The 27,934-nt window shown below is 45.8% G+C and overlaps 1 protein-coding gene across 1 annotated transcript in view; it reads right to left on the bottom strand.

The window, feature by feature from the left end:
* LRRC40 (leucine rich repeat containing 40) overlaps window positions 1–27,934 on the bottom strand; it is a 1,512,829-nt gene that overhangs the window by 269,069 nt on the left and 1,215,826 nt on the right. Inside the window, exon 12 of the mRNA XM_069641925.1 lies at window positions 12,932–13,042. Within this exon, the coding sequence (XP_069498026.1) occupies window positions 12,932–13,042 (111 nt within the window). The remainder of the gene's footprint in view (window positions 1–12,931; window positions 13,043–27,934) is intronic.

Genomic DNA, 27,934 nt, shown 5'->3' with positions numbered 1-27,934 from the left:
CGAAACACAGTTTTCAATGCAGTTCCTTGTGGAGAGACCACAGAGCATTAGCCTCGCCCCCAAAGCCAGTTGTAACACCACACACGATCATTGCCAGACTACTGAACTAACTTGATAGGGATCCGATACTGAAACTGGTAAGAGAGTGGATCGCTTCAATATGCCTTGAACAACTTACACATTTATACGGACGTTTGGGCGGGGGTCCAGGCCACCAGAAGAACATATGATTTTGTCAAACACCTACTGCGTGAAAGACAGATACAATACGCGATAATGTTCCCAGCTAAACTGTTTATACAGCATGGAGGAAGGGCACATTCCCCCGAATCACCTGAAGAGGCTGTGTCGTACATTGAGCAATCGATCCTGTTCCCAGCGGGTCAAAGTACGAACGGGGGGGGAGGATTGTGATCGAGAATCAGACATCGCAGTCGTCCTCAGGCGTATGAAAAATTAGAACTACACTTGGAAATAATTGTTTCAGTAAAATATGAATACTATATGCCAGGGAGCTTGAGTTGGCTCTATGCCAGACAGAGCTACAACCTAATGTTAAGTTGCTGTTCGCATTGTGTTCCCTGAAGTTGTGAGGGGTACATGGTATGTGTTACACTGTCATGTTGGGGTGGACAGAGAGTGGGGGGATGTTAAGTTAAAATGTTTAACATCAATACAGTGGGATGTTGCACACTAGACAGACATGAATAACTGACATTTGGGAATACTAACATGAACATGACGGGTGATAGGTCTAATGGGGTGAGTTTGACTGTTTCGCTACTTACATGGAATGTGCGGGGGCTTAACACTATTAAGTCACAGAGGATTCTAATTTATGTCAAATGACACAGACCAAAGCTACTTATGCTCACGGAAACACATGCTCTTGGGCAGGTCCATGAGAGTTTGCTCGCAAATGGGCTCCTTATGGTTCTACCCTAATTATTCCTCACAAGCGAGAAGCGTCCTCACTCTCATTCACCATTCCCCCTGAATCCAGGAGGGAGGCGATTATCACTGTGTTACTTAAGCCAGGAAGGGAACTGAGGCCCATGGGGCGTATCGCCCAATCTCGCTGATTAATTTAGACACTAAAATACTAGGCAAGGTGTTGATGGCGAGAATCCTTAAAGAGGTCTCCCAATTGATCCACCATGACCAATGTGAATCTGTGTGGGGCTGGAACACCACACTGAACCATCAGATGCTTTAATATGTCATAGAAAAGTAAATGGGATGGAGGAGGAACTGGCGGCGATGTCCCTGGATGCGGTTAAAGCATTTCAATCTGTCAACAGGGAGTGGCTTTTCCACGTTCCCGAAAGGAATGGGCTGGGCCCAAACATAATGGACTGGATTTGATTAGTATACCAGGAACATCTCGCAAGGGTAAAGACAGGCAAAACAGTTTCACACAGCTGGCACCTGCGGAGGGGCCCACGCCAGGGCTGCCCACTATTCCCCATTCTATTTGCCCTAGTGCTGGAGCCCATGGTAAGAATCTTCATGGTACAATTCCACGATGCAGGGATAGTGGTAGCATTTCAGCGACATGTCATTTCCCTTTAGGTCAATGATGTCCTGTTTTATGTGCATATCCCGGGGGTTCAGATCCCTAATATAACGGAGGTGCTGCAACATCTACAGACATTTACTGGTTTTGAAGTAAACATGTACAAATCACGGGCGTCCCCACTAGGCTCACTTAGGAGCAGAGCTTCTAGGACTTATTGGAGATCGGGCACTGCTGGGCGGATTACTCGTTTCGCTAGTTGGGCATCCAAATTCACCATGCCACGGCTGACACCTTCCAATAGAACGTGGGGAGGGCTCTCACAGGGATGGAAGACAAGATGCTTTCTGGAATACATTATCTCTGTCCCTAATGGGCAAGATAGCAATTTGCAAGATGCTGATACTCTCCAGACTGCTCTATTTATTCACAAATATCAAACACATGGCACAGATACCCTTCTTTAAATTGTTGGACACTAAGATTGCTTAATTACTATGGGGAGGGAAGCGACGCAGAAGGCACCAGGAAGGGAGAATGGCTCTCCCAGATTTTTAACTGTACTTTCTAGCGGCCCAGCTGCAACACGCTGCCAGGTGGTATGCCGGAGCAGGGGGTTGGACTGGCAGCTAAAGGGGGGGACCCAGGAGGTACTATACGGGGCTGGAGCTACTTTGGAGGGAACTAAGAGACATGAAAGAGTCCTGCCTGAGCAGGGTTGTTTGTCAAGCATGAAGGAGGGAGCGCACAAAGCTACAGCAAGGGGAAAGATACAGCCCAGACATGCCCCTACGGGCGGATGCCAAGGTGGCAGGAATCATGAGGGACATCGGAGACACCAAATGTGCTCAGGAAGAGTGCCGGGTGCTAGGTGATCTGTTGAAGGGGGGTTGCTAAAGGCATTCAGTGTATGGGGGAGAAGTATCAGATGCCAAAGGGTCCTTTTTGAATTGTGCTAAGCTAACTAATGCATGTGCAAGCAAGTGGGGCACCATACCAGAGGAACCCTCAAATTCCCTGATTCTATACGCCATATTCATTGTGAGTGACAAGCACGCCATAACTAGGTTATATGCTGTCCTACAAGACAGTAGACCCCAGTCACAAGAAAGGTGGGAGCGGATATGGAGACAATGTTTATTTGAGAAGTCAGAGTGGGGGAAAATATGCATGTGAGTCAGTAAGGTGTCTAGGAACGACCACTTTATTAAAGTTTAACCTTCTGCATCAGGTTTATCTGACCCCCCAGAAATTGCATAGGATTCACCCAGACCACCTACATCTCTGCCCCAGATGTAAGCAGGACTCAGACCTTTGGCATATGGTGTGGATGGGCCCAACAATACAGTCCTACTGCAGAAAGGTGATCATGAGAGTTAATGCTTTGATGGGGGGTCGGTGGGGGCAGTGGGACTGCTCCCCCAAAATATGCCTATTGGGGGTTGTACCCAGGGGGAGTCAAGGGAATCAAAGGAAGACAATGGCTGCCTTTCTATTATTACTAGCAAAACACAGGCTGGTAATAGTGTGGAAATGCCAGAAGGGCCCCGTGCTGGCACAATGGTTGGTCGATACGCAGCTGTGGGTGGCCAAAGAGCAATGAATAATGCAAGAACTCGGAAGAAAGGAGGGGAATGAGTTGCTGTTTTTGTTAATGCCCTGAAAATTCACCAGATTAAAAACAAAAAAAACAGCACCCAGCCAATGACATTCGTCCAACTAAACTCCACCCCTGGTGGCCATCTTCAGATATGGTCACGCATGCAAAAAGGCAGGGAAGGAGAGAGGGTTCACATGTGATTCTATGTAAGTCCCATGCTAGAGAACAGGAGTTACAGGTAAGTAACTAGTTCCTTATCCAGCATGGCGTTTTACAGGGATTAACATGCTCATAAATACGATTACACAGCAGTACATATACACAACCATGGGAGGTGGCACGGCCCAAAAGAAGCAAAACACTCAACCCTGTACAGGGGTGTGGCTAAGTGGTGAAAAGATTTGGGGCTACGCTAATGTCAGGACTGTTAAGACTCAGAGCTAGCAAACCTTTTGGTTGTAGCCCCCCCAGCTTAAATCAGGGGCTACAATCAAAAGACCTGGGGCTATAATCCCACTCAGCCCTCGTAGCAACGCCACTACCCATAGAACAGACTCCTCATGTAAACAGACTGCAAAGCACTGCTTGGCCAACACATGACTACTCCCTGGAATCCCTGTCGACACAGTACAATCTAGTGAAAGTGTGGGTAGACCTCCACATAGCAGCCCTGCAGATGTCGAACAGAGAAAAATGCCATAATTGCTGCAATGGTTCTGGTGGAATGGGCTCTTGGACGGCCTGGTAGCAGTCTGTTGGCCAGGCGATGGCAATGCATGATACAGTCGGAGAGCCGCCTGGAGATGGAAGTCTTAGACAGGGCCTTCCCCTGTCCTACAGGTCCAAAATTGATGAAAAGCCAAGACGTCTAAAAAATCCTTTGTGCGTGCGACATAGAACTTCAAGGCACGCGCAAAATCCAGGGGATGTAAAGATCGTTCTGCGGGTGAAGAAGGGGTCACAAAGAAAAACAGGTAGAATCAAAGGCTTGTTTTGGCATAAAGGAAGAATCGGTTTGCAAAACCACCTTAGCTGAGTGGAACAAAAAATAAGGGGGCTTACAGGAGAAAGTCTGTATGTCCCCATTGTACTTGGCGGAGCTGGTCGCCACTGGGAAGGCAAGCTTCCATGACAAACATCAGGGAGGCCCGATTCATAGGTTCAAATGGAAGCCCCATCAGTTTCGACAGTACCACACTTCGCTCTCACGTAGGGGCAGGAGCCTTATCAGAAGGGAACGCTGTGAAGAGGTCCTTGAGGAACTCCTTAACAAGCCTGTGCAACCACAGGGAGAGCTTGCCTGGAGCCTGTGTTAACCAGGATGTGGCAGCCAGCTGTACTATGATAGCTACATGGGCAAGGCCAGACTTGGCAAGCGAGAGCAGGTAAGGAAGAGGCTGTGGTGCTGTTACACAGCTGAGAAATCGTCCATAACCAGCACCACAGTGTAATGCGTTTCCACTTGTGCTTGCAGCAGGCAAGTTCACAGGGTGCCCTGACTAGAATGTTCCTGCATTCTAAAGGCAGCAAGTCGTATCAGAATTCTAGGGCTGCTGGAGCCAGGCCGCAAGGCTCAGACGCTTAGTTGTGGTGCAGGATTGAGCCGCCTTCTCTGGAGAGCAGTCTGGAAGAGGTGGAAGTTTGATGGATGGGGCCACCAACTGATGGAGAAGATCTGAATACAAAGTCTGTCTGGGCCACGGCAGTGCAATGAGGATCAACTTGTAGTGGCAACGTCTGAGTGTGTTGATCACTCGTAGCAACAAAGGAATTGTCAGGAACGCGTACAGGAAGAGGCCCTCCCAAGGGCATGAGACAGAGTCCCCCAGGCAGCTGGCCTGGTGGTCCCAGCTGGAAAACATCTGACACTTGGTTGTTGGTCGCTGTTGCAAAGAGGTCAATTTGAGGGAAGCCCCACTCTTTGAAGGGACGAGCCACTTGCGCTTGCTAGAGCTCCCATTTGTGGCAGGACCGCAGCTCCCTGCTGAGACAATCTGCAATGGTGTTCTGAACGCCTGCCAGGTGATATGGGAGGAGAAACATCAATTTAGCAATGGCCCAGTGGCACAGATTCTTTGACTCCAGATAGAGAACAGGGAGCAGTCCCTGCCCTGCTTCCTGATGTAAAACATGGTGGTGGTGTTGTCTGTGAAGACACGTACCACCTTCCCCTGGAGCTGAGGCTGAAAAGAAATAAGAGCACAGAAAACTGCTGTAGTTCAAGGACGTTGATGTGCAACTCCTTTTTATCCAGGAGCCAGAGGCCTCTGGCGTAATGTCCTGTATGGGCTTCCCAGCCTTCCAGAGAGGGGTCAGTCATGACTGTCACCTGATACACAGGCATCTGAAAGGGATCACCCTGTGAGAGCTGCAGCAAATTTACCACCATTGCAGAGCTTGACCGAATGCACTATTCGGGGCGATCTTGTCATTTCATGCCCCGGTGACTTGCTGCCATCTGGCATCCAGAAACTCTTGGAGGGGCCTCATCTGTAGTCTGCTAAGGGGACTAGATGGATGCAGGAGGACATCACCCCCAGCAAAGACTTGATGTATCTGACTGTTGCAACAGAGCTGTTGATAGCCGTTGGACCTTTACCAGGAGGGCATACACCCTGTTATCTTAAGGAGCAGCTAAAGGCATGACCCTAGCAATTGCACGTTCTGGGATGACGCCACGCAGGTAATTTATCGAGAATCCCAGAGAAGTTAGGGTCTGGATGGTCACCATTGTGTGCTGGATTAACAGCTGTGAGACAGTGCTTCAGTGCGGAAATGGATCAGCCAATCGTCTAGTTAAGTGTAGACGTAGATTGCCTTGCGACGCAGGTGCGCTGCCACCAGAGGCAAGCACTTGATGAACAACCTTGGGGCCGACTTCAGGTCGAATGGCAGGGCTATGAACTGGTAATGTTGTCCCTAACGACAAAACGTAGGAACTTCCGGTGTTTGCAATGACTGAGGATGTGGAAGTAAGCATCCTCCAAGTCAAGTATCGCTAGAAAATCTCCTTCCTCCGGTTGGTCGAGCATGTGCTGCAACATGACCATCCTGAATTTTTGGGACTTGAGGAATTTGTTGAGGCGTCGCAAGTCTAGAATAGGTCTCCACCCTCCAGACTTTTTTTCACACCAGAAAGTATCTGGAGTACACTCTGGACCCCGGAGGCACTGAGGGGCTGGTTCTACTGCCCCCTTGTTAAACATGGCGTGAACCTCCTTTAGTAGCTGCGCTACGTTCTGTTCTTGTCTGGGGACGGGAGGAATGTGATGGCATTTGCCCCGGAATTCCAAGAAGTAACCCTGTTGAAGGATATCGAGCACCCATTTGTCTGTGGAGAAAATGCACCACTGGTCGATAAATTGTGATAACCGGCCTCCCACTCGGGTGTGGAAGTGAGGGCGTGGGCCCTGGACCAGGTCAGGCTTGCTTTGGCATCTGCATTCTGGATGCTGCAGCGCGACAATGCCAGTTATCACTTCTGTAGGCTTTGGAACATCCCCTATATGCCTCCTGGGTAGTTGAACGGGAGGGCTGGCGATAGGGTGAAGTGAACCCTTCGGAGGACATTGAGACTTTCCCTTTTGAGGAGCGAAAGGACGGCCTCCTCTGTTGGAAAACACCCAATGAACATGCTGTCTTGGTGTCTGTTTTTATGGCCTGCAGAATGTCATCGACTGCCCTCCCGAAAAGGTTATCACCATCGAATGGCATGTCTACTACCTTTCTCAGCACATACATGCATAGGTTGGTGGTCTTGAAACAACATTGGCAGCGGAGAGCTACTCCATTGCCCATCTGCCGCAATACTGAATCTGCGATGTCCAGGGTGACGGTAATCGCATGGTCGGAAGCTACCTCTCCCTCGTGGAACAACATTATGGCCTCTGGGTGGAAGTCGAGGATGGGCCCCAACTTATACCAAAGATCTCTCTGTCATACCGAGAGAGAATGGTTAACACGTTGGCATCTTGATAGTAGATGCCACCGTCGTGATGATGCGCTTCCCAGTCGCATCCAGCTTCTTACCCTCCTGGTCCAGAGGAACCATAGAAGAAGAAGATAGGTTAGAGGACCTTTTTCTAGCCACAGCAGAGACCACCAGGTCTGGTGATGGTTGAGATCTGAGAAACTTTGGGGTTGTGTCCGGGACCTGGTCATTCTTCTACAAAATATCCCTTTTCGCAGGGCTATGGCCAGGGGTCTTCATGAACAGGCCATCTTCCCAAATGTCATCCAGAAGGGGAACAAAAACAATAGTCTTCCTGGAGGACTATGGCTGCTCGAAGAAGAAACCTTTGTTCTCTTCAGAAATGAGATTGAACAGCTTCACCACCGGTGAGATCATTGAATGAAATGAACCAACCTCGTCTGACGGGGAGTCCCTGGAGGGCACCTAGACGTCAGGAGGCTCCTCATCTGCGGGAACGTAATCATCAAACTCATCAGTCCCCTGTGTATTCATGATTGCGACAGCATCAGTGTCTGTCTGAGCTGCCTTTATCCCTACAGGAGGAGGTGCAACCAGCAATTGCCTAGGGTCAGCCAGGCTCAGGACGTCATTGAAGGGCTACTGGATGGAGCAGGAATGTGTGCAGCTGGTAGACTCTGCTGGATTTCTGACACCTTAGTAAGACAAAGAGGAACTCCAAAACAACGGGAACAAAAATGGAGCAAGCTAGAGTACACAAAAAGGTGTTCCCGTGTACGAAATTAGTTAACTTTGTAAGTACAACTTATGCTATTTAGATGTTGCCTTAAGTGGTGATTTAATCACATATTTTTACAGATCTATGGTACCTGTATATTCATATTGTAACATAAGCCCTGTGAGTATTCAGGGTCTCAATGATGCCAAAATCGAAAAAGTCCTGGTTAGAAGATACCAGTTTTAAGGCTGATGTAGAGGAGCGAACTCTACATCAGCCTCAAACGAGTATCTTCTAACCAAGACTTTTTGGAATTATTTATTCATGTTTATAATGATGTATTGATGTCCACAACACGTTTCAATTGGTTTCTCTTGCGTCAATATGCACATGATGATGGCTTAACTTCACTGATTAGTCATGGACAGTCAGCCAATTCAGCTGCATGTTCTTTTTTGCAAACACATAGATCACTCTTGGGACTAATATTGTTTCAAATTACATTGGATGTGCTTTTCCATTTCATGTTGAAACTGTTTTCGTATTTACTGTTTGTGTTTGCTCACAACAATATTTTGTCTGTTGCTAGTCATTCCCCATATATCTATGTTCAAATCTACATTTAGATTTTTTCACAATCACTGTTTAATTGTTGAAATAATAGCAAGTTGCTCTATTTTATTTAGCTTTTGTATTACTTTTTGATTTATCAGCGCTATATTAAGCCGGAATGTCTATTTCATGATTCTCAGACAATTTTCTTTTGCACTAAAAGAAATAAAAAAACAATTTGTTGTACACTCTATTTACTTTTTCTTTTCTTTTTTCCCATTTTGGCATTATTGATACCCTGAATACTCACAGGGCTTATGTTACAATATATATACAGGTACCATAGATCTGTAAAAATATGTGATTAAATCACCACTTAAGGCAACATTTAAATAGCTTAAGTTGTACTTCCAAAGTTAACTAATTTCATACACGGGAACACCTTTTTGTGTACTCTGGATTTCTGACACCAGCATGTGGAGAATGATCGAAATGTCCATTGACCTATCCCTCAGTGTTGCAGGAGCCCGTGCTGGTTCATGAAGCGAAGGGCTAGGAGGCAGAGGTGGCCAGTGAGATGGTTGAGCACCCTGCCAAGGCTTTGCCAAAATGGGATCAGTTTCCCCATTACCGACCCTCTTGGTTAGATTACAACCCTCTGGTAGGTCCTCCTCTGAAGGACTGGAGGAGTGAATTGCTGGAAATGGGGCATCTTTGGTGAGTCTTGGGAGAAATGCGAGAGCCAGAGGCATCTCTCTCTCCAAATTCAGACCCTAGGAAAGGAGGCGATTGCAGGGGTCTTCTGAGCAGGTAATGGTACCGTCCTTGACAGGGCCATTGTCGGGAATGAAGACAGAGGCCTAGGCAGCAAGGCTACTCTGGGGGTGGCAATCATAGTGGAAATTGTGACTGTGGTGGATGAGCCCCTAGACGGGATCGAAGTCATTAACGGAACACAAGTCTTCATGGACGAAGTTGTTGACAGGTAGTCGTCAGGTAAACAGGTTTGGTGAATGAGATCGATGGTGAAGCCACTGTCGGGTCACTCAACGGGGTCTGTGTCAACAAGTTCTTAGGCTTCGTACCTGGCATCAGTGATTTCCTCGCAGGCGGAACCTGGCCGCTCGACGGTAGACTATCCATCGATGGGGAGGGTGACCACGACCAGTGTTTCTCAGACCTGGGTTCTACAGCCACGATGACCATTGATGAAGAGGTCGGAGCGTTGGTATCTTCCCCCGGGAAGTGTCCTCAAAGGATCTCAACCTCTTGTCAGAGGGAGCATAGTCTTTGGGACTGCCGACCCTGCAAGAGGCATGATTGCGCATGGAGGCCAAGTAAGAGGCCTTCCCTTCCTCAATCCACGCCACTAACCTTCTATGGCAGTCCTTCCGAGTCTTGGAGTTGGCAGCCTAGCAGCTGGAACATCCGTCCACGTCGTGGTCTGATGTAAGCAGTAGATACATCTGTAAGCAGTAGATCGGCATCTCAAGCGCAGTAGATGCACTTGAGATGCCGATCTTCGATAAAGATTTGCCCTGAAGAGGCTTTTTTTCGTGGCATCCGTCATGATGCATGAAAAAGGCCCAAGCCTGGGCCTGTGGCCGCCACGGTCCAGAGCTCTGATGGAAGGATCTCGTCCAGCAACGTGTCCCTGCCGCCAGTAGTCACAATGTGATTAAAGATGTAGAACAAATTTGGACAATTTGTCACAAAAATAGGCAAAAAGTTATCGATATTTCGAGTCACGAAACCCAACACAAAAACGTGTGGTAAAAATCTGAAGATGGACACTAGTGGTGGAGCTTAGAAGGACTGTCATTGGCAGGGCCATCATGACCCAAAGTGACAGCAATAAGCTATAGAAGCGACAAGCAGTTTTAGCTTTAAAGTAAAACTGCTTTAATATCACTGAGGTTTCCCAGCCTGACATGGAATATTCATGAGCATGTGAATCCATGTATGCAGGAGAAAAAAAGACAAGTGAATACCAATGTCAAAAGAATGTATTGAATATTTGTCAAAGTGATTCTGAAATCTCACATGCACCTTTTATCATAGGAAGCCAGTAAATAAATGATATCCAGTCAGCGCTTCACCCAAATCAGTGCCACAGGCTGGTACAAACCAAACACAAGGACATTCACATGCTCACTCAAACACACATTCACACAGCATTTACTCGCTCATTCACACATGCACACATACAAACCTAGCATACACATCAGACATTTAAAATGCTAACCTTACCTTCTGGATGCTGCTCCTCGTTGCAATGCTGCCTCCCATAATGACAGCCCTCCTGCTCCTGCGCACAAGAACAGGTAGCACAGAGATCCTGCACGTTTGCGCAGGAGCCAGAGCTATCCATTGTCAGCACTCCAGTCAGTCTGAATGTGCGAGGAGATGCTGTAGCGCCCCTACACACATTCAGACGTTCCTCAGCCTGCATCCCCAATGGGCCATGAAAGGCAGGGGAGTCAAAACGCCCCCAGCCATGCATAGGATATTGAGCAAGCACGCTGTGGAACAGAAACTGTCTAAGGGAAATCATGTTTCTCTTTGACAGTTTAAGCGATGCCTCCTCCATAATGGATTAAGGTACTGGTTGGTCAGCGCCCCTTTGCCCAATATAGACGAGTCGTTCCTACCCACACTAAGTGTCTGAAGTAAAAAGCTTCTGATCGCTCCCTGTGGGCTGTGTTCACTGTTGTGCTTGCACCTCGGCTGACAAATTGGTGAGGGTTTGGGATTAGTTGTAGAGGGGCAGCAAGGATGAACCAACCCTTCAAATTGCTGGTTTGCACCTTGCATCTCATGAGGCCTTTGATCAGTGTGAACAATGTCAGGGAATTTGTATTTTCTGTTCCCAGGCTCCTCATATATGAAATTCCTGTCAAGCATGTGTTAAGCAGTTTCCCGACCCCACTTTCTCAGCGTATAATCTATTCGCTGAGCAAGCATTGTTGCCATTTCCATTTACAGCCAAACGTTCATTGTCAGCAGCACAGAAGATTTATGGGTGCCACAGAAGTCTGAGCACGTTAAAGAGTCTTGCAGAGATTCCTGATGAGCTCCTGATGTTACATAAGGCTACGGCGTGGGACAGAATTTGTTGTTCTTTTGTACGCTATGTGATTCCAGGAGCATTCAGAGTGTTAGTTCTTTAAAGAAACAGTGCTTTTATTATGGTTGCCAATACGACTTAATCAGTTTTCTGCATACCCCATGACTATGGGGCAGGGTTTGGTTGATAGTTAGGTCCTGCAGTGCTGCACTAGTAGTAGTCACCAACTTCAAGAACCGGCAAGGAGGATACTCTTCAGTTCTGCCCACAACACTGTGGAACACCTTACTGAAGCCTCTCTACCTAGAAGTGAACCAGCTGACTTTTAGGAAACCGCACAAAACTCATCTTATTTAGACCAACCACTCTGAAAGAAAGTAAAAATAATAGCAACCTACTAAAGATTGTACACAAGAAACATGTACTACTGTAAGAAGAGCAATTGTGATACTCTTCTCACTACAATCTATGGGAATTCAATTGAATGGATGCTAAACTGGGACACACTGGTGTCACGTGAACCTCTGTGCAATCTACAACCAAGCGCAGGAAGCAACATAACTTCCATTCCCCCATCCCTTCTCATCCCTCAACTAACTCCTCGCTACTAAAGTGTTGCATCCTTAAACTACCCACATGACCAACCAAGTCTACTGCCATTAACAGACTCAGACCATATACATCTTCCATCAACAACCACTCTGTTCATTTTTGCACATCACAATCCGTGGGCTGCCCCACGGTCCAGCTTGTACCAACCACAAACCATAGACATTTTCATATCAGCACACAGATAACGGGTACTTCCAAAGAACACCACAGGTTTCTGCATATGCTTTCCCGCTACCCAACTAATACACCCTGCCCTCCTTTCTTACAGAGCCATGTGCAGCAAGGCCAGCAATTTTGGCAGAAGGGCGCTATAAAACCAGTTTACATTACTTGCCCTGCGGCCTAGTGTTCTCCAGATAACTTTTACAAAGGTGAGTGTCCTCAGTATAGGCCATCTGACTTTCCCCTGCTCTATGAAAGGGTTGACCAAGGACTGCACTTTGTACAACCTCCAGGCCAAGAATCCCCCATCTTTTTGGGGGCAGGGGGGTCACTTGGTTCCTGGTATCACCCTAATGGATGTCTCCTGAGTTAAACTGAAGACTTTACCACATTATCTACTAAGAGAAAAGAAGACACAGTAGAGCATATCTAGCCAGGTTAATCATTTTGAAGTAGTGTTGGAATTAGTGAAAAATAGCTGCAAAGCAACTCAGATGGTGAAGGGTAGGTACAAGGCAAAGTTGCAAATGTTCCCATTACGTTTGGATTGGTTTTATTACATTATAAATACCAAGATCCTATTAGGTTGAAGATGAATTTTGTTACACTGTTAACATACATAGTATGTAACACATTCCACTTGCAGATAAAGCTATTTGACAATTCTAAATCATTCTAATCTCCTTTTATATTGTTGATGCAGTCAACATTGCATGGAACTTAGATTACATTTATATGAGATAAAAAGGAAATCTGTGATTTTCATTCAATACCTAAGGTCCAAATGCGTCAACCTCTGAAGCATACACAGGTGCAAGGAAACTGAAGAGAGCTTATTGAAGCCAAGGTTAAGATCACAGACCGTTTCCTTCAGTTCAACAATCCTGCAAACAAGAAACAAAGTATAAGGTTCAAAGCATAAATATGTGTATTACATAATTTCATACTCCTAGTGTTGAAAATGAAGTTCTTTGAAAGAATGAAAATGCATCTATGGCATACATCCTCTGTAGCACTTTTTATGCATATGCAGTTGCTCCCAGAACCAGAAATGTGAGTGTGTCAATCAGGAGGGACTAAAATAACATTTTATCTGACTGTACCTTTCACAAAGGAGAAACATCCATTTGCAAATGAGTATGGTATACACTGTAAGGTCACCAACAGAGGCAGAAGGGCACTATACAAGAGCACTTACATTACAGTGAGCTAAATAACAAATCACTTATCTCTCAGTAATGTTCTTTCTGATGGACGTTCTGCCCACAAAATCCTCATCTGTTATCTATCTCGGCTGCTCTTCGGAAACGTTACCGCCACCAAGGGGCGCAGCCCCGTGACAGCACCACCCAACGTGTCTACGCGCCCTTGTGGCAGACATGGTGTTGGTCCAGTATATAGAGGTGCCGAGCCTTGTGTCCTTAGTTGCACCCTTTTTTCCCCTAGCACTTTGATGCTGAGGGACCCCAGAACCAAGGCATACTAGATATCCGCCAAGAGGGTGAGGGCAGTGAAGAATCCGCGGGAGGAACATCCATCAGAAAGAACATTACTGAAAGGAAAGTGATTTGTTCTTCTAATGGACTCCTTCCTCGCACAGATTCCTCATCTTTGATAGACTCCAACAGCAGTAAAATGATTTGGAGGAGGGAGGATATCAAGGACCCTCCCTATAGCAGAAAACGCTGAGGACTGCCCTGCCAAAAGGAGCGGTCTGAGTAGACAGAGAATCCAAGCAGTATTTCTTAGTGAACATGTGCAAAGAAGCCCACATCGATGCCTGGCAAATGTCTAGAACAGGGACTCAGATCGGAGATGGCAGCCGGTACTCCAGTGGAATGAGCCATGAGACCCCCAGGCACATCCTTACCAGCCAGATCATAGCATTACGAGATACAGAGAAGATCCACCCTGACAGGGTCTGTTTCGTCACAACCATTCCAGCACAGGCACCAGCTTGACCAACAAAATGTTTGTCATCGTCCCTGGCCTCTCTCGTCTGAGCGACGTAGTAGCTGAGGGTCAGCATTGGGTCCAGCCGATGGAAAAGCTCCTCTGCCTTGGAAGGATGAGGCAGATGAAAAAGACAGAGAGATGGATCTTCTGAGAGAGATGGAAATCCGAGACCACTTTCAGAAGAAAGGCGGGTCGAACTCTCAAAGTCACCTTCTCCTTCGAGAAAACCAAGTACGGAGGTTCAACGTTCAATGCCTGGAGCTCACTCGCCTGTCTAGCAGAAGTGATGGTGACCAGGAAAACACTTTATGGGTGAGCAATCTTAATGAATAGGAATGAAGGGGCTCAAAAAGGGCACCCATACGAAAAGTCAACACTATATTTTTGCAACAATAACAATCTGGCACAGTGGAAACATATTAGAAAGACACTACAAGAATTGTATAAATGTGGGATTGCGAAAAAAAAAAAAAGGAGGCATGCTCCGGGGATCTCTTGAAGACAGAAATGGACAGAATATACCCCTTCACAGTACTAATTTGTATGCCAGTGCGAGCCCTAAACAACAGAAAATGCAAAACAGAGGATGTGGAGTACATAAAATGGTCCATATCCCTTTTCCAGTACAAAGCTGAAAATGTACACCACCTGCAGGCATACATGGATTTGGTGGCAGGTCTTCTATAACAGAGGAACACGTCCAGAATGTCCACCAACACATTCCACTCCTCATATCTCAACCTTTCAGCAGCCATGCAGGAAAGTTCAGTCTGCAGAGGTTTGGAAACAGGACAGGCCACTCAGAGTGGGTCAGGAGGCCCATCTTCTGTATTAGGCACAAGGGGAAGGCAGATGGCTACTTCCATCAACTGAGTACCACATTCTCTGTGCCCAATTCAGAGCGATCAACATCATCGTGGACCAGAACAGGTGTATCCTCCTATGTACCAGCATTATGACAGGGATCAGCAGGAACACAGAGCAGATCCAAGTTACACTTGACTGTCAAGGTGTTCCCAGAGCTTCCTGTCAAGGGAATTCCCGAGAACAGAACCACTGTTCACACTGGATGTGAAGTACCCAAACACGAGAAAATCACTTCCAGAACTTTCTGTCAGAGCCCCCAGTCGTGGGAGAGTCGAAGACTGTCTGCTCAGTGCAGACACCAGTACGCTCTCCTTGCCAGGCAGATGAGCCACTGTCAGAGACACTGTATTCCCCAGAACCCAGAACCGCAACTGTATTGCTTCTCTGCAGAGGGAAGGATTCCACACCACCCCATTGGCTGCAGTGTTCTCCATCAGGAGCAACACCATTTTGCCTTTCACAGAGTGTAGTAAAGAGACTAGGGACATCATGATTGCTCTCAACTCCAGTGAATTGAGGTGCTCCCGGCACACGGATTGGGACCACATGCTGCTCATAGTAAGGTCTTTTGGATGAGCGCTCAAACCTTTCAAGCACGTGTCTGCGACCAGAGTCACTTGGGGCTAAGGTTGCGAAAACAACACCTGTCAGAAGGTTGTCTTTCATGGACCATCATTGCACATCTCCAGACACTCTTGCCGAGGCCCAGAGAAGGTCCGATGTCTGTACCTGAAACTGAGACCATTGTGAACTCAGAAGACACTGTAGCAACCTCATGCATAGCCAAGGCTCTGGAACCACAAGGATGGTTGCCCAGTCTAGGCAGGTTTCCAAGACAGCTCTGATAAATCGGAGGGACTGGGATGGTAGAACCTGAGACTGCTTAGGGAAAAGCCCAAGCTGTGCAATAGGCTCAACATCCAGTACAGGAGTGCCGACACCAGGTCTGGGGAGCGAGCCAGTCGTCCAGATAAGGAAAAACATGAATGCCTTCCATTCAGAGGCAAGCTACCCCAACTGCCAGCAGCTTGGTGAAAACCTTGAATAGTAGGTGGCCGTTCCCCACCTTGAATCTCAAGGAACCTCCTGTGCTCCTGTGGATGGCTGCATTGAAATAAGCATTCTGGAGATCCAGGGAACCCAGCCAATTGTGGAGGTCCATGGCCTGAAGAATCTGGGCCAGAGTGACCATCTTGCCAATGTGTAAGTACAACTTCAGAAGTCGCAGCTCCAGGATGGGTCTCCGACCTCTGTCCTTTTTCGGCACAAGAAAATACCAACCCATGCCTCGTTATGAGCAGGGCACTGGTTCTATAGCCCCTCTTGCCAGAAGGTTATGGATCTCTTCCAGCAGGAGTGGTTCCAAAGGCAAGGATTGGTGACCTGGAGGATGGTGTGGAGGGCAAAGAGCAAAAGAGAGACAGAATCCCTGGTGGATAACCTGTAGGACTTGGGCATCAGTAGTGGTAAACATCAATTCCTTGCCAAACTGGGATATTCTGCCTCCCATAGGGGTGTGGTGATGGAAGTACACTTTAGAGAGGCTTCGTGCCATGGGCTGCAGAGGACACAGTAGAGGCACATCCTCTAGATGCACCTCTGCCCAGAGGGTGCCTGACCACTTCCCCTTTAGGCATAGGAGGCAAAGTGTGGGATGTTTTTACCCATGCATCCAAGCCCTACCATAAAACTGTGCAGTACTGGCATGGAAAACATCATGATGGCCAGAACTCCCCAGAGAGTACACAGGGCAAACATGAAGAATAGGCTGCCACCCAGTTTTGCCTATGTTGTGAGCACAGGAGGGCATTGCCTAAAACCACCATTGGGCTACACACACAGTAGCCTGAAACCATTGGGAATGGCAATGCTGATTGCCAAAAAGCAACTCAGAACTGTGGGGAATTCATTTTCTTAATCCCAAAAATGGTTGCATTACCAGTACTCACCACTATCAGAAAGCCGGCGTTTTAAAACCACCAGACTTTTGTGTAAAACTGAACAAATGAAACAAAACCAGACCAAGGAAAGACTTGCTAAGAGGTGGATACAATGTAAAACTATATGCTGAAATGACTTGAAGGAAGTAATTATTTAATGTATAGGTAAAAATTGTCAGTTTGATTTGAATGTAGAAAACTGGGAACAAAAAGTGACATTTAGCTGAAACCTGGCTTAATGAAACTGGATTCTGCCTGACAACTACCCCCGACCGGAGGTGAAACCTGCTCAGCCACTCTTCCCCTTGCCAAAAGGAGTTGACACCTCTCTGATTAGATTAGGGGTGGAGCACCGGGGAACTGGAAGGGACAGAACAATGCAACTCCCTTGGCTCAGGCAAATGTTATATTGGCGGTGTCGTAAAATAGCTTCCTCTTGGGAGAAATTGGGGGGCAGCTGTGCCTCTGTGAACAAGCTGGCTTGGGGGAAGTGGATAAACCAGTTATTCCACCATGTGATGTGGGAAGCCACACCCCTGTTTGACCAGGGCATAATTTAAAAAAGATAGATAACTCATAGTGCGGACTTGTCAGAATTATATAAGTAATATCATTATGTTTGTGATTTTTCGGTGCACATTTTAAGAGGTGTTAGGACCCTGTGGTGTATTCTGGGGGGTTGCTAGCGAAAAATAGGGTCTTACTCCAAATGTCTGCATGTTAAAAATCTGACACTTTATCATCTGTAACCCATATCCTTGGTGCACATTTCTGTAAAATCTGGAAAGGTTTAGAGGTCGTTACCTGGATGAAAAGGGGAGAACTCTGTCATCAGTGGACACAACATTGTACAAAGACAGGGATTGGATGGTTTGGTGCTACAGAAAATATGTTAACTGGACCTAAAATATTAGAAAAATGGTACATAGATAAATATGTATTTGGGTCAGAAATAGATTTGTGTGCAATCTGACAAGGAGAGGTTCCTCTGACCATAAAACCTACAGCATCACTCTGACTCACATTTCCTTCCCCCAATCAAGGGAGAGAGGAGGAATTGGCCAATGATAAGTGAGAGGGGCAGGTTTAGCTAGGCCCAGACACACACCCATTTTCAAAACACATAAAAAGAGACTGCTGGGACAGGTAGAGACATTCAATTCCATTTGCTGCGGAGCATGGTGACCGACGACTTCACATCCAGAGATCCAGACTTCAAATCCATCAATCTCCAGAACCTGTAGCAGAAATTAACTCCAGAATTTGTAGCAGAGAGGCCTGAATCCACCAGCTGAATCCTCTTCAGCAGGCCTCAAAACTAACCAAACTATTCAACAGCCGGGCCAGCTGTTTGAAGTTTTGCCGAGAATTTTTGCAAGAACCTGTAGCAGTACCCAGAAAGCAGTGTTACATCCAGAATCCAGAGAGGCTAGACCAGCAGAGCAGAGCTGACCCAGATCGCTGTGAGCAGAACCGGTGCCTGATTGACCCGCCGAGCAGACAGAACCGCAGCCGGACGTGTTGACCAGATCCGTGACGAGGCCTAGTTCAAATTTATATTGTGAGTACCTAGCAGAACCGTGCAGAACCAATTTCTTAGTTAAAATAATCTAATCCAAACTATTTTAACCTAAGTAGAAGTGCCTCCTAGAAATCGTGTCATCTGTCATTTTTAAAGCTGCGCAACTGTCACCTGTCAATTCTGCAGCTGTAAACTGTCACCTATCATTTTGAGTTTACTTTAAATCCGAAAAACTACCTTTATTTAATCGTCCGTATCTCTGGAACCGTTTGGGCTAGGAACGGAATTTAACTTTCCTCTGAAGGCTTAGAATCTAAGCTTTCCAACGAACCTAGAACCGACTTCCTACACCTTATACTTTTACCGCAATCGCGATTCACGCACTCACGAAATTTACCGCGATTCGCGATTTGGCCCGATTTCTTCATCTGTAGAAATCAGCAGCTTTTTGCTTCTCTTTGCTAAAATTCGTTTGCAATCTATTAATCATTCATAGAGTATTGTTAAAGTGAGCATGAACTAATATAAAGTAAGCATCACCTACCCTGAACCTCTAGAGGGAATTAAAAGCAATATTAGCACCTTTCCACTTCCTTGCAAACCACATTAAAGTAATTTGCCTGTGTTTAAAACTCATCCCTGTTTTCCCTAAGCTTGCTGGGAGAACTGGAACTGTGTATTGCATTATAAAGTGTGATTTGTTGGGATTCTTGAAGACTGTGTGCTCTCCTTCCATTTCTGGTATTGCATAGAGGGGGAGTGAATTGTCAAAAGAAAAAGTGATCATATTGCCTTTTGCTAAAATCATAAGTTATTTCTGTACTGCATTTTATTCCACCTTGCGTTTCCTTGAACCATATAAAGCATTCTTTCCCACCTTGTTCTTCTATTCCTATTCATAGTTACCTCTTGCTGATTACTGCTCATATTCACAAGTGTAATATCCATTATCAATTTATTTATAGAAGTGTGATATATATATTGTTTAGATTTTCAAATAAACCTTTTAATTTGCAAAACAAACTTACTTCTTGGCTCAGTGGGGTCAGGGGGATTCTAAGAGGGGGGTGTTATACAAGGGTTGTCATCCAGAGTACTGAACTGTATATAAAAATACATCAATAAGGGTTTTCCTCAGCATCCCAGACTAGGCATTGATTTAGCTGTAGTGTTGATTGAATATCGCTTACAAAAGGGGTGAAGTCCTATGCCTCTGCCCATAGGGCTTGCTCGCCACTGTTGCTGGACTGCTAGTCCCAGCGACTTAGCAGTTGTTTTTCAGGCCTGAAACATTTGCAAGGACATGTCGGCCTTGGTGCCAGATAGGTTCATGCTGTCAAAGGGCATGCCCAGAAGTTTTTCTTGAATGTCTGGCGCAAACCCGGATGTTCTGAGCCAAGAAAACCTCCACAGTGTACTGGTTGTCATAGTTCTCGCCACGTCTGCAGTTTGCAGAACTGACTGAAGGATCTGGCGAGAAGATTCCTTGCCCTCCTAATCAGAGCTTCAATACAGTCACGTGTCTCCCCTTCAGGAATGTGCTCTGCCACTTCTGCAATGACAGACCAGAGCTCGAAGAATAACTTGGTGTTCACAAATTGAAGACCCAGGCGTGAACAGCCGAAAATGTTCCTTCCCCATAAGTCAAGTATCTTGGGTCCGAAGGGTTCACCATAGCAGCCTGGACCACAAAACATTCTGGTGATGCATGGGCGGAGAGGAACACAGGGGCCCAAGGTACCAGCCTGTGCTGTTTAGGCAGGTTCAGGTCAACTGTGAGCACTGAGGCCATCTTGCCCAAGAGCTCGAGAACTGGCCCCTCTATTGCCCGATTCAATGCCAATAGTGTCTCCTTTGGATCCTCGTCCAGGATGTCTGGCAGCTCGAACTGAACCCTGCGGCACGAAGGGACAGACAACCCCAAGGTGTCGATCTCCTGGGCCATCAGGCACTGAAAAGCAGCCTGGGGCTTGCCGGGGTAGGAGCAGGAAGCATGGCGAGGTGTCCAGCCAATTGCCTCCTCCAAAACAGCTGAAAGATCGAATAGGTCCCCCTGATTCCCATAAAACTCCCCTGCAAAGTCACTGACATCCCTTGGATGGAGGGGTTCCAGTCCGAAAGGGATGGGGTCCCTTCTCCTCATCTTAAATGTCCTCCAAATGTTAAATGGATGCTCTCCTGGGGAGGGGGGCAAAGTCCCACACGACTTAAGGCACCAATGGTGAAGTGTAAGGTTGAGCAGAGGTAAAATGACTGATATCTTAAGATATAACAGTGTGACCATTTGAAGAGAACTGCTGGCTCATCCGAGCGCTGTTTGATCCGCCGGCCTGGCCAAAGCCAAAAGGCACATATGATTGAAGGCATCCCAATCCTCTGGCGTAGAGGATTGGGTTGGGGAAGGTACCTTTAGAGCCCGCTTCTCTGGGGCCTTTCTGGAGGGTTGCCTCCTCTTCTACGATGACGAAGAAGAGTGGTGCCTTGAAGAAGTGCCTGGAGATCTTGATTCTTTGTGGGGTTTCTTTTTCTTGTCCTTTCGGACAGGAGACCGTTCCTCAGTGCTGCAGACCGCACCCAGTGACCTCAAACAGGTTGGTTTGTCGCCTCTCTCCTTGTGGAGAAAGGTGAACAGCTTCCGGAAGTGCCTTCAGGTGCATCGATTGACACGACGTGCAGTTCTGCGTGTTGTGGTTTTCACAGAGACAATAAAGGCTGGTGCAGTGCAGGTCCAAAGTTGACATTAGGCACCCACAGTCGACGTAGTGTTCGAACACCGATGACTTAGTTGGATTTGGCGGCATGTGGTGGAATAACGAGAAGCATAGGATTCTAAAGATTTGAAAGAGCAGCGTTTATAAAGCGAGCAGAGTGTGCAGAAAGACATAGTGCACAGAAAAACAGAACTACAGTCATAGTGTGCAGCGCCTACTGGCCCGAACGGTTTGTCCGATGTGGGGAGCAAAGAGGCATCGTGCGGAGGCCCCTGGTGGTGGAAAGGTTTCCAAAGGGCAGCTGTGCTGGGAGATCAATGATGAGGAATACATGGGAGGAAGAAGTCCATTAGAAACAATTAAAACAATGCAACTATAGAATTGCAGTCACTGAATTATTTTTCTTTAAGCATTTCTGTATTCCTATTTCACAGGAATAATAATTTTAAAGTAACCCTTCATTAGCATAACAAAGCTAATGACATGACTAAGGTTTGCATCAGATCATCCAGGCACATGAATAGAAGCATGGAACAAGTACTAATACATATCTTTAGCTTACTGCTCAATATTTTGACTTTGATAACACTGTAAATAACATTACATATACAGCAGATCCAAACCCAGGCATGATATGATATGGCATTTATAACACTTCTATACACAATTGTTTCAAGGCGTGACGAGACAACAAAGGGAGGACAAAGACAATTATCTTACTAGGCCTAGTGACATTGAGATCGCGCAAGTGCCAGGGGAAGGGGAGGAAGGGCAAGTGCAGGACACAGGATCAAAAACAAGTAGTGCGGCCAGCAGGTGGCAGTACAAGGGTTACGTACAGACAACAAGTGTCTCATAAGTGCAGGTAAAGGGACTGTAGGGTTGCAGATACAGACCCAAGTGCAATGGTTGCCAGGAGGCAGTGCAGGTGTGCAACTAGGCGGGCAGGGACCTGGGCCCGAAGTTCAGAGGGTAAACCGGTGAGTTGGAGGTGGAGGAGCGAAGAGCTTGAGTAGGAAGATATTTCCAAAGAGAGTTGGAGGTATTGCAGTCCCAGGCCCCAGAAGGCCTTGTGGACAATGCAAAGGGTCTTGAACTTGACATAAATAATCAGATGCCTCCTCCACCTGTCATTTCACATACATAGCTTTCCAGGCCATTTCATTACATTGTCCCTGCAATGCTTTCACTGAATCAAAACTAATGGAGAGGGGTTTGCTGTTCTGTTCTGTTCTTGCTGTTCTTGGGAGCTATTCCCATTAGCCCCTGCCTTCCTATCCCTAGCAAGGCGCTCCCGGGTTCAGTCCCCCTTTCTCGGCTGTGGGTGTGCCAGGATTTAATAGACGTCCTCCCATTCATAACACAGATAAATCCATCACTTGCTCTCAGATAGTTCCTGTATGGGTCGATGACAATCTGTGAGAAGTACCTTGTATTTAAAAAAAAAAAAGTATTCTGGTAATATAAATAAAAAAAGACATCATAAATCACTTGTATTCAGTTACATGTGAGAGCACAGTACATTACTACCACACTACAAAATTAGCCAGATTTACCTGATGCAGCTATTGTGGTGTATAAGCGAAAGCTTAATAATAGGCCCAAAACAGGTCACATTAATAAGCAAACAAATAAAGAGAAAACAAACCATATATGCTTACACATTCCTTGTGATTAATAAAATGTATAGCTTACAGATACCCAGATATGGTAATAAATTGTTTCATGTCTGCAATGCACATAACCTACCTTTTCAGACCTATATCCCAAAATATTTGAAATCCTCATACACCATGGACACATTTTTGCTTGTGCCTACAGCCCAAACCACTGTATGGATTTTCACCAAACATGCGTGACAAGCGGCAGCTTGGTCCCAAAAACCTGCTTTCGCAAATTTGGTATAAATCTGCCCTGTAGATTATTTTAGAAAATTGCCATAAACTTGTGTCGAACAAAATGTGTGATATCTGGGTCCGTTCTACAGACATATTTCCTGATTTGGAGTCCGCAGACGCCACTGGGCCAATCAGCGGGCAGCTTGGTGTCCGCGGACGTCAAAGACGCACAGTGATTGGATGTTCAAAAACGTGAGGTGCGTCTTAATTATTGAAACGGTCGCCATATTGGATCCGTGGACGACGCGCAGTGAGCAAAAAATCTGCTAATTACTTTTGGGGTTATTCTGTGTCCGAAAGAGGAACTGGAAAGGGTGGGGGAGTGGCAAATCGTTGATAGGGAGCTGTTTTCATAGGTGAAAAAAAGCTGTGCAAGTGCCGTCAGGTCCACTGTAATTTTTACGGTCTGCAGACGTCATTGAGAGTGCAGGGGTTCTGGGAGAGTCTTGTTATTTGAAGATGTATTGTACGTACTTGTTATATGGCTTAATTCTATTTTGGTGGTTGTGGCCAGATTCCTGGGGGCATGGCTGTAGACCGTGCCTCCACGAATCTGGCTACTGGCCACACACATTGCAGTAATATGTGCATAGTAATTACAGGTACTTTAGGGCGAGTATACAGTATTTGTAATATGGTGGAATAATATAATTGAAGTGTATACAGTATTTATGATTGTGGTACAATTGAGGCTAGTGCTTATGGAATATGGATTTGTTTTTTGTGAAGATAAAAAAATAGGATCATACTTGGTATGGTTACTTAGTTGGGTAAGTGCTGTGTTTGGGAAGCAGTGTTTTTAAAGAATAGGGACAATGTGGCCTAGTGGTAACGGCAATGGCAGATTGTAGTTGGAGAAGTGTTTGGTGTCTTATAGTAGTAGTTGGAAAAGAACAGTACTTTATTTGTAATGTGAAGTGTATATAGATACTTTGGTAGTACACAGGTGTGAGCAGGCGGAGAACGGTGGCACTGTAAGAGATGTCTTGAGAAAGGTTGGAAAGTATGACATTTATTCAGAATGAAAAATGGAAAATGCTGCGAGTTTAAATGTTTTGTATAAAGTAAACAAATGTATATGTGCATTTTCAGCAGCACTGTGTGTAACCTTTTGTTTTAGAAGAAAGGAAAAACAGATGCAAAAGATTTGCAGAAAATGTTTAAGTGGTACTTGGTTTGTGGAAATGTAATATGTTGGCAGTACGCATAACCAAGTGCAGAATGCTGCTATACATGGCATTTGATAGAGTGGTTAAAAAAGAAAATATGCTTATTGAGAAGCTTATTACAGGGTAAGTGGCAGAAACCCTGCATATATATATATATATATATATTTGTAAAGGTTTTGAAAAAAATACATCTAAAAATATAAGCATACCTGTACTACGTCTTGTTAGATGCAGATGTTGTTGAATGTGCAAATAGAAATCTTGACGCATTACACATTATTTGTTGATGCCGGTGGCTGTGAGTAACAGGAGATATGTAATATGCAAAATGCATTGAAACTGTTTTTGTGAACACGTGAAATATGTAGTGAAGTATTTTTTAGCAGTTGTAGTAAATAAAACGGAAAAACAGAACAAAATTAGAAGCATTTCTTGTGTAAATTAGAAAAAAACATTTGTTATTTCAGTATATAAAAACCCCAAGATTTTTTTTCTCCAAAAAATGTCTTTCAACGCATAACTGCCAAGGGTTTCCCCCCCAGTGCCAAGGCCTTTTTTGGAGATTTTGTTATGTCGCTATTCAATCCCTTGTAACTTTTTTGTTACAAGAGATATCTTTGCCAAATTTTACCTCTTTCTCCGCTCATGTAGGCTGTCATAACGCCACCAAGGACCTCAGTTTGCTGTATGTAGGTGAGAGAAAATAACCAAACAGGGAGAACATTTTGGGATTTTTCAGAAAAGGCCAATAAAATGATGTACAAAGATGCCTGTGGTTTTTTTCCTTGTCAGAGCTAGGAGCAAATGGTTTGCTGTACAGAATTTGACATTTTCAAGGCTTTCAAGAACAGGTTGAGTGGAAACCAAAAAAAACATTTATATGGTTACCATCCGTTTTGTGAGAGGTAGGCAATTTTGCCCTTTTTTTCCAATAGGACATGCGTGGACGGAATGGAAGAGGAGGGAAGGAAAGCTGAATGGGAAGACAAAAAGGCATACATTTCTGAAAAGTAGACAAAATTCCAGGTTTAGGAAGGGGTTATTTGTGCATGTCAGACAACAACTATGTAGGGAAAATTCCAATAGTTGGGGGAAAATTGGAAAAATGACAGAAAAAAAAGTTATGTGGTGAACATGGTTGGCCCGGTAAGGTAATGGCTTCTGTGAATTTTGTGAAAAGCAATGCTCTGCTACATTCCCCTGACTCTTCCAGTTAGGAAATCACACATTTTCCGTTGTGTTTCACAAAACAAGCAATACCACAAGCGAAAAACAGAGCCATGGTACAGAGGATTGTTATGCTTACGGCCTAAACAGACGTACTTGGCATGTGTAAATAAGGAAAATAAATGTGGTGAGGAATGGCAAGCATAAATGTTTTGAAAGAGCACAGGCAGACCTTTTGAGGGGTAGGTGACTTGTGCAGTCTATCAAAGCGTATAGTGCCTAAAACAGCGACTAAATGTAGGTCCCATTTGGGAAATGAAAGGGTTGTGTGACAAAGTGCAGCAGCAAATGTATGAAAACGTTATGAAAACCAAGCGAACAGAACAAATGTCCTACGTTCCCACAGGTGTACTGACGAAAACGGTACCTCACATGTGTGGGTGCACCGACCTGGGCGCAAACGGAAAAGGCTAAACCACCAGTAACCCCAAGTCCTTAGGCAGAGCAGATTTTGCTCTTGTGGAAAACCTACAGATTTGGGTCTAGGGTGTCAAAGCCACCAAGGAAAACATGGAATCCCATGCATTTCCGAAAAGAAGACATTCGTGGGAATACACAGAGGTTTGATTTGCTTGAATCGCCCCAGAATTTGTTACCCACAATCCATGGCAAAGTCAGAAATATGGTGAAAAGCCCCCACAATTTTTGGACATTTCCCCCTGCCAAACGACCGAACACGCCGCCAACAACACATGTCCTACCTTCCCACAGGTGTCCCGTTGAAAACGGTACCTCACGTGTGGGTGCACCTACCTGGGCACAAAAGGAAACGGTTAAACCACTGGTAACCCCAAGTCTTTCGGCAGAGCAGATTTTGCTCTTGTGGACAACCTACAGATTTGGGCATAGGGTGTCGAAGCCACCAAAGAAAACGGGGAACATCATGCATTTCCGAAAAAAGACAACCGTGGCAATCCACATAGGTCTGACTTGGGCGAATCGCCTCAGAATTTATTACCTACAGGCCCAGCAAAGTCCCACATTTAGGAAAAAAAACTCAATCTTCAGACATTTCCCACCTGGAAACTACTGAAACACGCCGCCAACAACATGTCCTACCATCCCACATTCCCACAGGTATCCAGATGAAAACAGAACCTCACATGTGTGGGTGCACCTGCCTGGGTGGAAAAGAAAAAGTGTTGCCCGTCCACAAGTCAAACAGCAGTCCCAGGGAGACCCGGCAGGGTCCCCGTACGTTCCCCGGGGTAAATTATGTAATGCTGCCCAGCCAGAGCTCCAGGCTGACCGGGGATGATGTCCCTGGCCTTGTGGGGCTGTCCCTCAAGTGGGTTGGCTGTCCTCAAGTCCAGCTGCGGTTTTAGGGAGTCCCGGCAGGCTCCCCATCCTTTCCCAGAGGGAGAAGGTGTAACGCAAACCAGCTAGAGCTCAAGGATGGTCAGGGGTGATGTGCCAGGCCTTGGGCACCCATCACTCATGTGGGTCGATCATCCCCAAGCCCAGCCTGGAGCTGTGGCTGGGCTGTGTTACAGCTTCTCCCTCCGGGAAAGGTCGGGGACCCTGCCGCGGCTCTCTGGAACCGCTGCTGGACTTTGGTATGGTCAACCCACATGGGAGACAAGTGCCCAAGGCCAGGTACATGATTCCCAACCATCCTGGTATTCTGGCTGGCCTGCGTTACAGGGGAGATATCTTTTTCTATTGATGCAATTGGAATATAAACTAATCACCTTGGCAATGGTGTATGCGCCTAATACAGGGCAGGTGGGATTCTTCCCTTAGCTTATTAGCTAAGGGAAGTCTTTCTACACGTTCATCCCAGTTTACTCCGCTATTAGCCACAATACCACGCAGGGATGATATAGGAAGCGCTCAGACAATGGCGGAAAGTAGGTCGAATAAAGTTGCGTGACATGATGCAGGGCGGAGATATTCATACGTTTCAGTATTGTAAACAGCTTGTTGGGTTCTCAGAGGAAGATAGGCTGCAGTATTATCAACTGAGTATGCTTAAATAGGTTTCTCAAACACACTCCCTATTCAAAATAACTCATCTCACTCCAACAGGGAAATGGATCATGTATATATATAAAGAAGAAGTCAGATGATTTTTTCTACACAATCACCTCATCACCCAGAACCAGTAATCCGCTGCTGATCCGGCACACAAACTCGTGAAAAAATTGACTGTGTGCAATTGTTTGAAAAAAACTTTCGTCTAATACATTTTTTCAAAACAAACCAATTATCTAAAACATATGGTAGACCCTAACATCACACACAGTGAACTAACACTAAAACTATATCTAAAACAGTATGACCAATATTGCACAAGGCACAAAAGATATTACATCAAACCATACAACATTCTCAATGTGTCATAAAAACATCATCATTCCCATATATATTCCCAAGAATGTATACATTCCCAAGTAAATATACATAGAACATACTGAACTCCCTACCTGCGCTAGTGGGTCTGATGTTTGCGGACCATACGTATTTTCGCGGACGGACTCGGTGAA

Source organism: Ambystoma mexicanum, chromosome 1q (genome assembly GCF_040938575.1).
Source record: "Ambystoma mexicanum isolate Mex_15411 chromosome 1q, UKY_AmexF1_1, whole genome shotgun sequence".
NCBI classification, from domain to species: domain Eukaryota; kingdom Metazoa; phylum Chordata; class Amphibia; order Caudata; family Ambystomatidae; genus Ambystoma; species Ambystoma mexicanum.
This window is presented reverse-complemented; position numbering and strand designations above follow the sequence as displayed.